Here is a 15,584-nt window from a genome sequence, read left to right as displayed (position 1 = left end):
TTTGTTTACAAGTATATACAATGATCTACCATAATATCTTATACCTATCAATTCCATTTCTTCTCCCCCTCCCTTTTTTTAGAATACTGAGTCTAATATTTTCTTCCACCCCCAACCCTATAACCATCATCCATAACCCTGAGAATTATGAAACCTAAGGGAGAAGGGGCGTCGTTTTCTTAGAATTGCTTCCTGCTGTTTAGGGGGTGATGTTATCTCTGTTGGGTTCTGTGAGAAAGCTCAAATAGTTAGATCTCAGTTAGACTAACTATAGATTCTGCAGCAAGTCTTAGAGTAATGGGTCAGATTGTCTGAAATTCTGGCAAGAAGTGTAGTATGATGATGATTACCATGGCATCATTCTGGATTGGGTAGAGTTGTTGTTGTTGGGGCCCCATCTTCCTTCTGGAGACTTCTGAGACTGCTATTGGAAAAACTTATTTGTTATCAAAAATGGGAGGTTTGGATTTAAAGAGGACATGGCATGTAAGAAAGAATTCTGAGAAATCAAGAGTAAGCATGGAGAGAATTAGAATTTAAAAGACAATGGTCCCTTTGATTGGTTTCCTTCTGTCCCACACCAGAGGGCTCTTCTGATAAGGGACTGAAGAATCTCTCAAACTTTCTTTTAATAATATGCTTGGGTTTAGAGAAGGAGTGAGCCAATTCCATATCCAAACCCAGCTTGGCTTATAATTGAATTGGAACCACAACTTTTCTAGATTGATAGAGAGATAGATGTTAGACAGTGAGATTTTACCGTGTGTAGATTGGTACCAATAGATTCTTTCTTTCTGCTGTAAACATCCGGATATCCAAGGCCTTATGCTTTCTGGAAGATGGGTATTTCCATTATCCTGGAAAGACGAAAACAGAACCCTACCACACCCTTTGATAGTTAAATTTTTCTTACAACTTGTAGAGATGTCACATTGGTGGATGATCTTTTACTTCTCTTTATCAAGGGGTTTTTCCTGTTCGAAGCGAATTTTTATTATTTTTGTTGGTATCCATAGCTTTTCTTCTCCTGCAGATACAAAGGCAAAACCCCTTCCCCAACTTAGAACATATCCAGGTTTCCATTCTGAGGTCAGCGCATCCTTGAAATAAACCGGTTGGTTTAGCTCAGGAGTTTTGTCTGTCGTCCAATATCTCTCCGCAGCTGTTGTTCCTTTCTCATCAGCATTGAGAAAATTCAAGTTTAATAAAGCACTCTACAGTCTATTTCTGGAGTCATTGTCACCTGTTGCTGTTTATTTAGCATATCCTTTAAAGTTCAATTGGATCTTTCTATGACTGCTTGGCCTGTGGGATTGTGTGGTATACCTGTAACATGCTTTATATTGTAATAAGCAAAGAATTGTCTCATTTTATTGGAGACATATGCTGTGGCATTGTCTGTCTTAATTTGTACAGGTATTCCCATGATGGCCATAACTTCTAATAGGTGTGTAATCACAGAATCAGCCTTTTCAGAACTGATAGGAGTTGCCCATTGAAATCCTGAATAGGTGTCAATGGTATGATGTACATATTTAATCTTCCAAATTCTGCTAAATGAAACACATCCATCTGCCAAATTTCATTTCTTTGTATACTGTTTGGATTGCTCCCTGCAGGTAATGGAGCTTGGTTATAGATGGAACAAGTAGGACATTTTTTCACAATATCCTTAGCCTGTTGCCAAGTGATAGAGAAATCCTTCTTCAAACCTTTGCTATTTACATGGTATTTCTTATGACATTCTGAGGCTTCTAGCACATTACCTATTAGTAACTGATCAAGCTCATCATTACCTTGTGCTAGAGGTCCTGGCAGACCTATATGAGATCTGATATGTGTTATATATATATAGGATGTTCCCTTTTTCTGATGATTTTCTGCAACTGTATGAATAATGAAGTTAATTCTGTATTATCAGGAATAAATTTAGCAGTTTCAATATGTAAAACAACTCTCTCTGCATATTGAGAGTCAGTGACTATATTGAGGGGTTCTGTGAAGTCCATCAGTACCATAAGAATGGCATACAGTTCTGCCTTTTGTACAGAGCTGTATGGACTTTGTACCACTTTAGTTAAGTCTCCTGATTTATATCCTGCTCTCCCTGATTTATTTGCATCAGTATAGAATGTGAGGACTCCAAAAATTGGCTTTTGTCGTACAATGTGAGGAAGGACCCATTCAGTCTTCTTTATGAATTCTATTCTCTTGCTTTTGGGATAGTGATTGTTAATCTCTCCCAAAAGTTACTGCAGGCTCTCTGCCAGTATTCATTATCTTTCCATAGTGATGAAATTTCCTCATTAGTTAAAGGTACTGCAGTTTCTGCTGGGTCCATTCCTGTCAACTGGCGAAGTCTTAATTTAACCTTTTGAATCAAATCAGAGATCTTTTCTATATAAGTCTTTAATTTCTTATTTGGTTTACATGGTAGGAATATCTATTCCAATACAATATCTTCCCTCTGCATCAAAATACCTGTTGGGGAATGTCTGGAGGGGAATATGACAAGAATGCATTTAAGTTCTGGATCAACACAATCCATGTGTGCTTCTCAAATTGTCTTTTTTAATAGAGCCAATTCCTTCTCAGCTTCAGCTGATAATTCTCTTGGACTATTAAATTCTTTGTCCCCTCCTAGAGTATTAGCCAAATTTTGTAGTCCATCTTTGGGTATTCCCATGATACCCAGTAAGTTGGAAATGCTTCCTAATAACTTTTGAAAATCATTAAGAATCTTCAATCTATCTCTCCTTAGTTGTACCTTTTGGGGTCTAATTTTTTGTAGCTCTATCTTATATCCTAAGTAATTAATAAAATCTACTCCTTATATTTTTTCAGGAGCAGTCCCCAGCGAGGCAAAACTTTTTTTACTTCTTCAAACATGTTTTCTAATGTATCTAACTTTGGATCAGCTAATAGGATATCATCCATATGGTGATAAATTATGGATTGTGGAAACTTTACACGAATTATCTCTAATGGTTTCTGCACAAAGTGTTGGCACAAAGTAGGGTTGTTTAACATTCCCTGTAGGAGGACCTGCCATTGATATCTCTTGACTGGTTGAGAATTATTATAATTAGGTACTGTGAAGGCAAATTTTTCTCTATCATTTTCTTGTAAGGGTATGATAAAGAAACAGTCTTTTAAGTCGATAATTATTATAGGCCATTCTTTGGGTAGCAGAGAGGGCAAGGGTATCCCAGTCTGTAGGGAGCCCATAAGCTGAGTTATTTTATTAATAGCTCTCAGATCTGTCAGCATTCTCCAATTACCAGACTTTTTAAAATAACAAATACAGGAGAATTCCAAGGGCTGGTAGATTCTTCAATGTGTTGAGCACTTAACTGCTCTTGAACCAGTTATTCTAAAGCTTGTAGCTTCTCTTTTGTCAAAGGCCATTGTCCAACACAGGCAGGTTTATTAGTTAGCCATTTTAAAGGTAAGGCAGTTGGTACTTCTGAGAGTTCCACAACAGTTGTGCTCTGTTTGTGAACAGCCTGAATGGTTGGTGACTGATTTTTATAGCATGTCATGATATTATTCCTAGAACAATGCATTGGTCTGTATTCCTTTTCTGAAAGTGTAGGAATTTTAATCAGGGTATTCCACTCTTGTAACAGATCTCGGCCCCAAAGATTTACTGCTTCATTTGCTACATATGGCTTCAACCTTCCTCTCTCTCCTTCTGGCCCTATGCATTCAACCCATCTCGAAGTCTGTTTTATCTGAGATAGGGTGCCAATCCCTAAAAGTTGGACATCTACCTCTTGAAGAGGCCAATTCGGATGCCATGATTTTGGTGTAATTATAGTCACATCTGCACCTGTGTCTACCAGGCCCTCCAGAACCAGGCCATTAATTCGAATTTTAAGCTTTGGTCTTTGCTCATTTATGGAAGTCTGCTAAAATATTAGTTTTATAGTGTTCTTTGTAAACTGTGATCCAGCTATCAAAGCTGTTTTACCATCCATTGCAGTATCGGATGTATACTTTTTACATTAGGCATTGGTTTATTCAGTTGTCCTGGAGAGGAATTTCTTCCACAGTGGCTGGGAATGGTCATGCTACGTTTGATTTGGGGATATGCAAGAGGCCCCTGAGGTGTTTCCCGCCAGTAAAGGGTTGCCTTGTATATATATTTTTGCACCTGATCTTAGCCAAAAGGCCGAGAAGCGATGCCTTGTATATATATTTTTGATCTACACTCACTGGTCCAATGTCAGCCTTTGCCACATCTTCTACATAATCCAGGAGGTGGTTGGGGTCTCCTGTTTAGGCTATTCCTAGAAGGAGTATTACTTCTAGGAGTACCCCATGTACAGTTTTTACTTATATGACCTGGTGTACCACATTTAAAACATTTGGTACTCTGGGGCCTTCTTTCACCTCTGGGATTTGTCTCTCCTATCCAAGCCTCATTACTGTAGTTAAGAGACTGAACACCATTAGTATATTGAATCCATTCTTCCAAAGGAGCTGATCTGATCTTTAATGGTGTAAGTATTCCTTTGCATTCTGCATTAGCATTGTCGAATGCCAAAGACTAAGCTAATGCTTTCCTTAATTCTTTATCTGACACAGCTCTTGTTATAGCTGTGTTCAGTCTTTGTAAAAAATCAGTGAAGGGTTTGTGCAGTCCTTGAAATATCTTTGTGTATACCTCAGTTGGTTTTCCAGGTTCTGGAATTTTTAATGTTCAAGCATTTCTAAATGTTCAAGCATTTAGAGCTGCTGTATGGCATAAGGATATTGTATGCTCATCATAAATTCCTGTCAGCAAAACATCCCTCACCAAGTGTTTTATCTTGGGAGATCGAGATCACAAAACCTCTGATTTTACCTTGTTGTTCTAAATTTTTTTGCCTCTTCTCTCAACCAGCTTTTCCACTGTAACTGCTGGCTATATTCTAGAACAGCTGAAATTAAGTGATGCCAGTCATCTGGAATGATTCTATGTGAGGTAGACCATGAATTTAACATCTGTTTTACATATATGGAGTAAACCTCATATGTAACTACTGCTTCCTTTATATTTTTAAAGTCCCTTGTTAAAATTGGTTGTAATGTATATGTCATATATGGCTCGGGGTATATGTCATCTGCTGGCTTCTCATGGGTGATAACAGGATAAGCCATTGTATGAGAGCCATTTGGAGATGTTACAACCTATATGGTATTGCCCTTCTGCTTATTAGGTCCCTTGTCATGTTTATTGTGAGTTCCCTCCAGAGCTTGCAAACGAGCATCTAGGGTCTGTTCTTGGGAGTAAACCTTCTCTCCTGCAAGGGATTCCAGATTTCTCATGGAATCATGAAAGTTTTTATGTTCTTCTGAAACACATGATTCCATGGACCTCACCTTTTCAATTAATGGTAATCTTTCTTCCCTATACACTGTCTGAGTAGCCACAACTTCACTCTGGAGAGTTAGTGTTCTATCCATTAAATATTCATATTTATTATCAGTAAAATCAATTTTGGGTACAAGCCTGTTTTGTAAATCCTGATTAGCAGATTCTAGAGAAAGAATCTTTTTCTGTAAGCCTTCATTGCTATCTTTGAAAGCCTGTAAATCCTGGTTAGCAGATTCCAGAGAGAGAATATTTTTCTGTAAGCCTTCATTGCTATCTTTTAAAGCCTGTATCAGTCCCAATAATGACTCATCTTTGTTCTTAAACGAGTGTTTGAACACTGTGTGAATTATTATGATGAATGCCAAAATGGTACAGGCCAGATATGCCTTATGAATGTCGTATATTTCCAGGAAGATGTCATTCATCATACAGGCAAAAAAGTTTTTAAATTCTTGTGAGGATATGTTGTCGGTCATATTACAAGAATTACTCAAAATTTGTTAGTCAATTTTAAGGTGTAAAATTATCAAGTACCTTTAATTGAAACAATATGCTTACCTTTCGTGGTTTTGTGGCATGTAGTAGCACTTTTCAGCCAGCAGGTGGCGTTGGTACAGCTCCAAAACAGGGCCTGCTGGCGATCTTGGCTGGAGGGAAAATGGCAGAAACCCAGAGCCAGCACGCAGGGAGCAGGCCAGGGAGCAGGGGAATGCCTCTTTCGCTGGTCTTGGGGCTAAGCTAGGGAATTGATACTGGACTAGCTGCTCCCCTTTTCAGGAATGGAACAGTGTAGGAGTTCCCTGGTTATATGGAACTTTGTAGGCGGGTTTAGGTACCCACCAGCCAGGGAGGAGAGGGTGGGAGCCACCCAAACCTTTGGAATTTGCCCCACGTGAGCGCCAGATATTGGTGAAATTATTAAGTTAAAAGGATATTTATTTAATGGCGTAACTCACAAATTAAGGGATAGGTAGGTCTCAGGGTCTGGGGAAGGTCTATTGCAATCCAGCAGTGTTCTCTGGAGCTCTGCTCAGTCCATCTCCACTATTCAGGGTCCTGGCACAGAGAGAGAGCTGTCCCATCCAGCTCTCGGGTCTCCAGGTGCCTCCCCTGAACCCGCCTCGTAGGCATGACAGTTGCCAGAGTCTCAGTGGGGGTTGGAACTTCCAGATCCAAGCTGGAATGGCTACCCACTAGACAAATAAATAAAAGACAATAATTTTAAAGGAACATGCCCCGCCTGCAGGGCTACAACGGGTTCTCGACCACCCTAAGGAGGGAATGTAGGGACAGGAGATACAAAGGAAAAGACACCAAGTCTGGATTCTGATCAAGGTGCCACTTTATTTCTCTTCCACAAAGGTTTATATAGTTCCGCATGGTGGGGGGGGAGCAAGAAGCTGTCATCTGCATAAGGTGGAGCAAGCTAACAGGATGTTTGTATAGGATGTTTACAGGGTGAAAGGGTCAAGGGCTCTGACTCAATGTCATGTTGCTAGGCAGCCTGACTGTAAGATGATCTAGTTCCCTGTCTTATTGGGGGTCTGTATTTTTCCACTAACTAGAGATTCTGTTTTTGTCCCTGACAGGAACACAGTGAAAAAGTATAAAACATACACAAAAGCAAAATCCATAAAGACACAAAATTGGACACCATTACAGAAAAGCAAAATATCAGTAAGATAAAAAAATGAACCAAAAAACCAATGAGACAAAAAACAGAAAAATAAACAGAAACAACACAAACAAACAAACAAAGAAAAACAACAACAGAAACAGTTTCACATTGAGTTTGTAAGATGTGTTGGCTTTTTAATGTTAGGCATGTGGCCTGCCCTTAAATGTGGTTTTTATATATCCAGTGAGACTTCATTGGAGAAAACTGATTTTGCTTTGGAAGTGGTTATTTTGGAAATGAGGTCTTGGTTGAGGACTTGAGACTCTGTCCACTTTCCCTCCTAAGTGCTAGAACCACACTTGAATTAAGCCTGTGCAGACCCTGTGAATGCTGTCACAGACTATATGATATCATATGAGCATCAATCCTGTTGTGTCTGGAAGACATTGTTTCTATGTATTACCCATCTCATCTCTGAAAATATTTCTGCCTCCTCTTCTGCATGGTTCTATGATCCCTAAGCAAAGGGGAGTTGATGAAGACATCCCATTTAGCACTGAATGTACCAAAGTCTCTCACTCTCTGCACATTATCTAATTGTAGATCTCAGTATTAGTTCCCAACTCAAGTAAGAGGATGCTTCTATGATGATAACTGAGTGAGACACTCATCTGTGTATAGCTGAATGTTAATTATGAATAATTTTATTACTAGTTCTGTTAACAGAATAATCTTATATGATATTCCCAAGTCCCATTAAATGTAGGTGTTCTCTTCAGCAATACGGCCTTACCATCAGTTTGTGGAGTACAACCAAGAGCCTTAGCAATAACCTGGGTCATTTTGAGGTTTCCAAGTGGCTCCTTTGGCCAACAACTCAATTAGATGAAACTCATGCTTGATGCTGGAAGTTTTACTTGTTGGTAAGGTATGTCTAATTGGAGATTTCTCTCTTTTGTTATATTATGATTCCATTTAAATTCCTTTCATACGTGTATATATGTTGAGAAGCTTTTACTCTAGTAGGTCTCTATATGACTCCTCAGATCTGCTTTTAGTTTAAATATCTTTCCTTGTATTCTCTCCCTTATCCCCTCTTTCCTCATCTTCTCTGTTTAATCAATCCCTTCCAGTACCTCCATCCGCATTCATCCATTACCATGTATTCTATTGCCCTTTCCTCCATAAAGTATGTTCTTATGACTTTCAGAATTTAGTGGCACTCTGTTCTCATGGTTCCATTTTCATTTCTAATCTTATTAAATGTTGTTTTAACTTTATATCTTTGGTTTATATGGCTAAGCATTTTTCAAACTTGCTCCAACAGATGCTCAGAAAAATATGTACCCTTTAGTGTTCTGATGGAATGTACTAGAAATCTGGAAGTGCAATTTAAAATAGAATATTATTTAACTCTAGTGTTTGTTTAGTTTTTGTCTGAATGACCTACTATGGGTTGGCATGGTGTACTGAAGACAGCCCCACCAATAACACTGCATTGTGGTTATATTGTTATTTTAGATCTAGTAGTATTTCATTTATGAAATTGGTTGTACCTATATTTGATCATACATGTTTAGGATTGTAATATCATTTTAAAGTATTTTCTTTAATGATCGTGAATTACTCCTCTTTATCTCTTCTCACTAGTTTGGAATTGAAATCTATTTCATAAAATATTAGAATAGTCATTCCATTGTTTCCTTGTTTCATTTGTTTAGAATATCTATTTCCATCCTTTTACCCTCAGGTAGTGTCTACGATTGATTATGAGGCGATTCTTCAAAGCTGCAGAAAGGTGAATCTTCTTTTCCTCATTCAGCATGTTAGTCTGATTTCTTTAATAGGAAGTAAAGGCCATCAATATTAAGGGTTATTATTGAAATATATATATTTAGTGTTTTGAGATGTTTTCATATAACACTTTTTATTTACTATTCCAAAATTATGTATCTATTCCTCATGGGATTTGTGTTTAATGTTCTTTTCAGATGCAAGTATTCCCATTTTTCTATCTTCTGAAGTGTTGGAATATTCATCACAATTTTCTTTAACCTGGCCTAAATAATTTATTTTTCCTCTGGCTATGATATAGTGTTGGGGAAACATAGTCTGAAACATTTGTGATCTCCAGTAACTCAAAGAATACTGAGCCAAATCCTTGTGACTTTTAAAGTCTTCATAAACAAATGCACTATTATTTTGATGGGTTTGACTTTATCTAAGATTTGATATTTCATTTTTCTTCAATACTTTTGTATTTGGACTCTCATGTGATATGGGGAGATCCTGTTCTCATTCTAGTTGGTTATAGTATTTTGCAAATTTCTTGTGCCTAGATACAGCTCTCTTCCTTAAAATTTTGGATTTTTTTAAATTATATTGTTAGTCATCTTTATGAATTTGACCTGATTATACTTTCCTTCCTCTATACATATAATTTGTAGATTTAGTATTTTAACATTTTCACAAACTTCATGGCTGTTTCTTTCTTGAGTTTTAAAAGATTTAACATTTTCTTTGATTTAATGGTTCAAATCCTCTATCATGACATCAAGAACTGATGGTCTTTCTTCCACTTTATCTAATATACTGATGAGGATTTCAAATGAGCCTTTTTAAATTTGATTCCTTGAATGTTTCTTTTTAAGTTTTCAGGTTTGCCTTTCTTTAGCATGTCTGTTTTTAATATCTATTGTAATACCCTAGATTATTTTCAATATTTCATTCAACTGTATGTTTTGTCTTTGTTATCTTCATTCTAGCATTTAGTCCTGCCTTCTCTTAATTCTTTGAAAATACTTATAATTCCTAGTTGTAACACTTTGTCTATTTTTTCATCTAAGTTGTCATTTCTATGGGGGTAACAATTTTAGAAGTAATTCACATTTTCTTTGGTAACTCTCATTGCATCTTTCTGGCCTGAGACTCAGACATATGGATTTTGTCAGCAGTGTTTCTCAGGATAGAAATCTGGTCTCATATTGTTGGGTGAGTGCTTAGATCTCCATTTGATTTTATCCATGACCTTTCAGATAAAGGTTCAGCTAATCGTGTTTGAGTTTTCTCTTCAGATGCCTCAGATTTGATGTGTGAATGAGGTATGAGGAGTAGTCTGAAGCCAGCTAGGATTAGGTGCAGTTTTCATCATCAACTTCAAAATTTCAAGTCTTGTATTTAGGTATTTAAGACATTTGAATTGCTTTTTGTTAAAGGTGAAATACGTTAATAGTTTTAACACAATAAAAACTTTAGATGGTATCCAAATTTACAAGTAATTTTAAAACATCATTAAGAACAAAAGAAGTCACATTTTTTTTTTTAGGGAAGTGGAACTGAGATGAGGAAAGAATTAAGTTTTATTATTTTTTCTGTATTAATGGGTATAATTTGCATACCAAATAGCAAGCCATGAAGATTTTTCAAAACACCAGTTTGTTTCTGGAATACTGTTAGAAAAAAAGGAGAGTGCTGGAATTTTGATGAAAGTGACTGAGAATTTGTTCTTCATGAATTTGCTAAAAATTTAAATTATATGCTTGATCATAAGTAAGATCATCATTATTCTTTTTGCTCATCTTTTCTTTCCTTGAAAATGTCTATTATTGGTTATTTGAAAACAACAATAATGCTGTGAAAAAATCCATGATTAAAACATTGCATCCAAAACTTTACATGCTGCTATATTTTTATTGCTTATCATAGAATGCTAAACAAAATAGCTCTGGCATACTGCCAACATTTTAGTTTAGTAAGGTAGTATATTAATAATAGGATGTAGAAAAGTTCTTTATTCCATCATACTTACCTCAAAAATATCATAACATGAAATATAATGATGGTATTACTTTCTATAAGATGAGCTCTTGTCATAAGTAATGATGTGCGCTGTGTCTTTATAAAATTATGTAACTTTAAGAAGGGAATATAATGGAACAAGAATGATTAAATGAGGCAGAGATTGTGATGGCCAGGAGAAAGAAATACTATGAAGGGGCACACTTAACACTGAAGACATTAAAAAAGTCAAATGGAACCTCACCACCATAGAATCTTACTTAAATCCATAATATTTATATTGTTTCAGCATTATTATCTTAGTTTCATATGGATTTATTTCTATTTTATTTATTTTATGGAATACTGGATATTAAACCCTTAAATAATGAATTTAAAAATCTATGCCTACCCTGTCATACTGTCTCACACTTTTAATTCAAGCACTCAGGAGGCAGAGGCAGTAAGATACTGACTTAAAATGGGAATTATTTTTAGGATTATTTAATTTTTTAAGGGTACCTTGTTTGTGAACCAATATCTCTCAAAAATTTTATTCATTTCCTCTTTTAATTGATTTTAATTGATGACAGATTAACAAGAGTCTTTTACTTCAATTTTCTCTGTGTAAAATGATTTATTATCCTTTTTGTTCTTCACACTGGGAATACATTCTTCCAGAACTTTTTAGCTTTATTTACACCATAGTTTAAAACAGTTCTTTCTCATTTAAGAAAGTATATAAGCAGATTCCATACTAATGGAGTAAGCTTTGCACCGCTATGTGTTTTTGAATGGTCAGTAATTTTTAATTTTTTATCTCATTTGTCATGTTTATTGAAATAAAAATAAATCATAAGCAGACTATAGGAATGAGGCATGCTGATTTTTTATTGTATAATATTCTTTTTAATGAACACTGCCTTTGTTTATAGAATCATTCTCTCAATTTAAAATATATCTCACAGAAAACTTCCTATGTGCCATCTTGAGAATACCACTGCTAAACACATGTATCTGTGAACATCTTCTCTCTTCTGAAGTAATAAAAAATGACTGCATATGACCACTCTACATTGTAAATGTATCAGTAGAAGAGAAGACTTGGTCATTCTATTCACTGTGGGGCTTCTAGAGAAAATGAAAATTTGGCTCAATTACTCCTTGAACTTTGGTTCTCAATAGCAGGCCAATCTTGCTTAAAAATTGGCCCCTGAGGATCACCACATGTTACATGATGCTAAGTACTGTTATATAAATTTCCCTATAATTATTAAGAACTGAGGAAGGACATACACTGCTCTACTGAGACTCATAGGAGCTCCTAGAACTCATTTGGCTCTTAGCTACTGTGAATGCTCTAGTCAAGAAGATCTGAATAAAATATTTTGGCTGACTTCCCTTTTAAAGAAAATGAACGCACTGACATTTGGAAATCTGAAGGAAAACCATACTTCAGAAGCATTAAGATCTTTAAATCTAGTTCCTCTTTTATTTTTTCATAAAAAAACTGAAAATTGTCAAAATTTTGGCATATGATATTGAGAGGTCTGTCTGTGGTTGTTGTTCCCCAACAATTTGACTCACAGTAAGTATTTTGAAAGTTATAAGAACTTAGAACAGTTAAAATAAAACAAGGTGTTTATTGTAAGACTGTTTATACACACCAAGATTGCGACTTTCATAAGGACTCTCAGGATTTCCACAAAAAAAAAAATGTGACAATTACACGATATTCTAAAAGTCTGCATCATAATTTGAAACTGTAATTTTAGTAGAACTTTGAATTGCTGGGGAAGATTATCTTTTCATCAATGGTCATATACTTTAATGCAGCCAACAAGATTTTTTAAAAAGGTGATTTTTTTAGTAATGAGATACAATTCATATTTCAAGAAAAGGAAAAGCAAATAGTACTTTAAAATGGTTTTTTACCTTTGTTTGTTGTATAGTCAAAGTTTTGCTTAAATTTCAAGAACTGAGGATAAAGAGCAATATAGAATCATAAGCATGTTCTGAAGTCAGAATACATACAATCATGAGGCATTTGATGGAAGCACTCACTTGTTATTTGATATTCTGTACTTTGTTCCTCTCTGTAAATGATGGGATATAAGTTCCAGTGAATGTGTAAAGGATTCTATTATCTTTATTACATAATAAACAAATGCCATGCTTCATTTTCTGGCATTCCTTCTTTATAATACACCATAAAAGCTATATCAACTTTGAGGCAATAGAAATTAATTAAGAAAATAGGTAAACATACATAAAATATTTTATTAAGGTTTATTCAACTTAGCTGTTAACTTTAATTTCTGAACAGTTTAGGGTAGCTCACAATGAACACCTGGAATTACACAAATAAGCCTGATTTCATCCTCATGGGACTGACAGATTCCAAGGAGATCCAGCTGGTCCTCTCTGTGCTGTTTCTCCTGATATACCTGGTCACTGTGCTGGGGAACATAGGCATGATGCTGATTATTCGTCTAGATGTCCAGCTTCACACTCCGATGTATTTCTTCCTCACCCACCTGTCATTCCTTGACCTCAGTTACTCAACTGTCATCACACCTAAAACCTTAGAGAACCTGCTGACTTCAAACAAGAGCATTTCCTTCATAGGCTGCTTCACTCAAATTTACTTTTTTGTCCTTTTTGCTGCTACTGAGTGTTTTCTTCTGTCTTCGATGGCCTATGATCGGTACGTAGCTATCTGTAACCCTCTACACTATTCATTTGTTATGTCCAGCAGATTCTGCAGTGCCCTTCTTACTGTCTCATATGTGCTTGGAGCTGTGGATTCTACTGTTAATATGATATGCATGGGAACACTGGATTTCTGCAAGTCTAATGTCATTCATGACTTCTTTTGTGACGCACCCCCACTTATAGCCCTGTCTTGCAGCAACACGCATGATATTGAAATCACTATATTTGTTTTTGCTGGATCTACCCTACTGTTGTCCCTTATTACAATATCTGTGTCTTATGTGTCCATTCTTTCTACTATTTTGAAGATCAATTCAACTACCGGAAAACAAAAGGCCTTCTCAACTTGTGTCTCTCATATCTTGGCAGTTACCATATTTTATGGAACCTTAATCTTTACTCATTTAAAATCAAATAAGTCCTTCTCCTTGGGAAAGGATCAAATGGCATCGGTTTTCTATACTATTGTGATTCCCATGCTGAACCCATTCATTTACAGTCTCAGAAACAAAGAAGTGAAATGTGCTGTCAGTAGAGTCATAAAGAAAAGAGAGAGAGCTCTGGACAAATAACAACTAAATAATAACAACTATGCTAAGAACTCAACTTTCCTTTATTCACATTATCCCCCTGACCTCTCCATCTAAAAATAAGCAAAGGGTTTTATTGTCTTATTGTGGTGGCATTTCCATTATGCAAACACTACTTGGAAATTTCCAGTACTGTGTTTTGATAAGTATATTTTATAATAGAAAATGAAATACTTGTTATACACACAGTTTTTATGGACACTCAATATAAAAAATAGAAGACATGTTTACACTTCTTAAAACTATACTATGCTCAAATCTTAAGTTATTAACTCATGAATAAAGCAATTTTCAAAGTGACCACAGTCTCAAATGGCATCCTCTTGTAGTATGAAATAGCAAATTTCACAGGGCGCTTAACTCTCAATTTCATCAGCAATAGTGGAGAATAATTCTAAAACAATGTCTTAAGATGATGTATGAAATCCATTCGAGGAAATAATCACAAATGTCAGCTATTAACATTATAAGCATATTGCTTTGTATGAAGAAACTATTGCTTGTATATGAAAACTATTGACTGCTGTTTTAGAAATTATTTTCAGTTATGTTAAACAACAAATACAACTATCTGAAAAGGAATATAATTTCAATTTCCTATGTTAGTTTCAAAGTAAATTATTAAAATAGAAGTTAGTTACAGGCAAATACAGGTTACAACTTCAAAACTGGCTTTTTACTGAATAGAAAGACTAGCAATTATTGACACTTGGGCATATGTTCTTCTAAGTCAGATAATGTACATGTATGTCTGTGTAAGATATATGCACCCAAAGTTTTTCTTATTGCCTCCATACTCTGCTTCAGCTTCCTTCATTTATTTTTGGGCAATGATATGTGGTATGATATTTCATTTTTTAAAAAAGTCTTATTTTTCGCAACCTCTTTGCTACTACATGTTTTCAGTGAATATGTAGTCAGTACACTGTGCTTATTTTTCATTGCTTTGAACAAGATATATCATAAATTTATCAAGTCAGAAGTCTTCATGCTGCAATATCCTTGTGTACTTCTTATGTTAACTCTTTTGGAAACAAAACCACTATGATAAATATCAAATAAATTACTTATTCTTCATCCTTGGTCTAATATAAGTACCTCTGTAAAGTTATTTAAAAATGAATTCTTGAGATTAGAGCTATGAAATGCAATTTTCTGGACAAAACGCAGCTCTTGAGGCCACAAAATAATAACAGCAGTGGATATCTACACTTATCTGCCATTGAATAGAGTCCTCAATCTTTGAACAGGGAGAGAGAAAGCGCTCTATTTGTTTCTGATAAATTCAGGAAGAGATAAGCCATTACTTTAAATTTAATGCACAATTGTGAAGATACAAAGCTCCACTGTATAGTCCTAATGGCCCTGATTAAACTAAATTGGTCACAAAATCAAAACAAAGGCATGACTTTGGGAAATGGACTGGCAGAGAGGAGACAGAATGATGGAGCTGGGAGAGAAATGCCAAATATATCTATATCTATATCTAATCTATATATGTGTGTGTTATGTATGTATGTAT

The 15,584-nt window shown here is 35.5% G+C and overlaps 1 protein-coding gene across 1 annotated transcript; it reads left to right on the top strand.

Annotated features, from left to right (window-relative positions):
* The first annotated feature begins 13,099 nt into the window (after positions 1 to 13,099).
* LOC102925305 (olfactory receptor 8H1-like) lies at positions 13,100 to 14,044 on the top strand. Its single transcript, XM_006989766.2, has one exon. The coding sequence runs from the start codon at positions 13,100 to 13,102 to the stop codon at positions 14,042 to 14,044; it is 945 nt and encodes a 314-aa protein (XP_006989828.2).
* The last annotated feature ends 1,540 nt before the right edge of the window (positions 14,045 to 15,584 follow it).

The sequence above is a fragment of the Peromyscus maniculatus genome, chromosome 4, assembly GCF_049852395.1.
Source record: "Peromyscus maniculatus bairdii isolate BWxNUB_F1_BW_parent chromosome 4, HU_Pman_BW_mat_3.1, whole genome shotgun sequence".
Lineage (NCBI taxonomy): Eukaryota > Metazoa > Chordata > Mammalia > Rodentia > Cricetidae > Peromyscus > Peromyscus maniculatus.
The sequence above is the reverse complement of the archived record's forward strand: the minus strand, read 5'-3'. Positions and strand labels throughout refer to the sequence as shown.

Coding starts and splice junctions, on each gene's coding strand:
- LOC102925305 (XM_006989766.2), top strand. CDS start 13,100: ATGAACACCTGGAATTACACAAATAAGCCTGATTTCATCCTCATGGGA.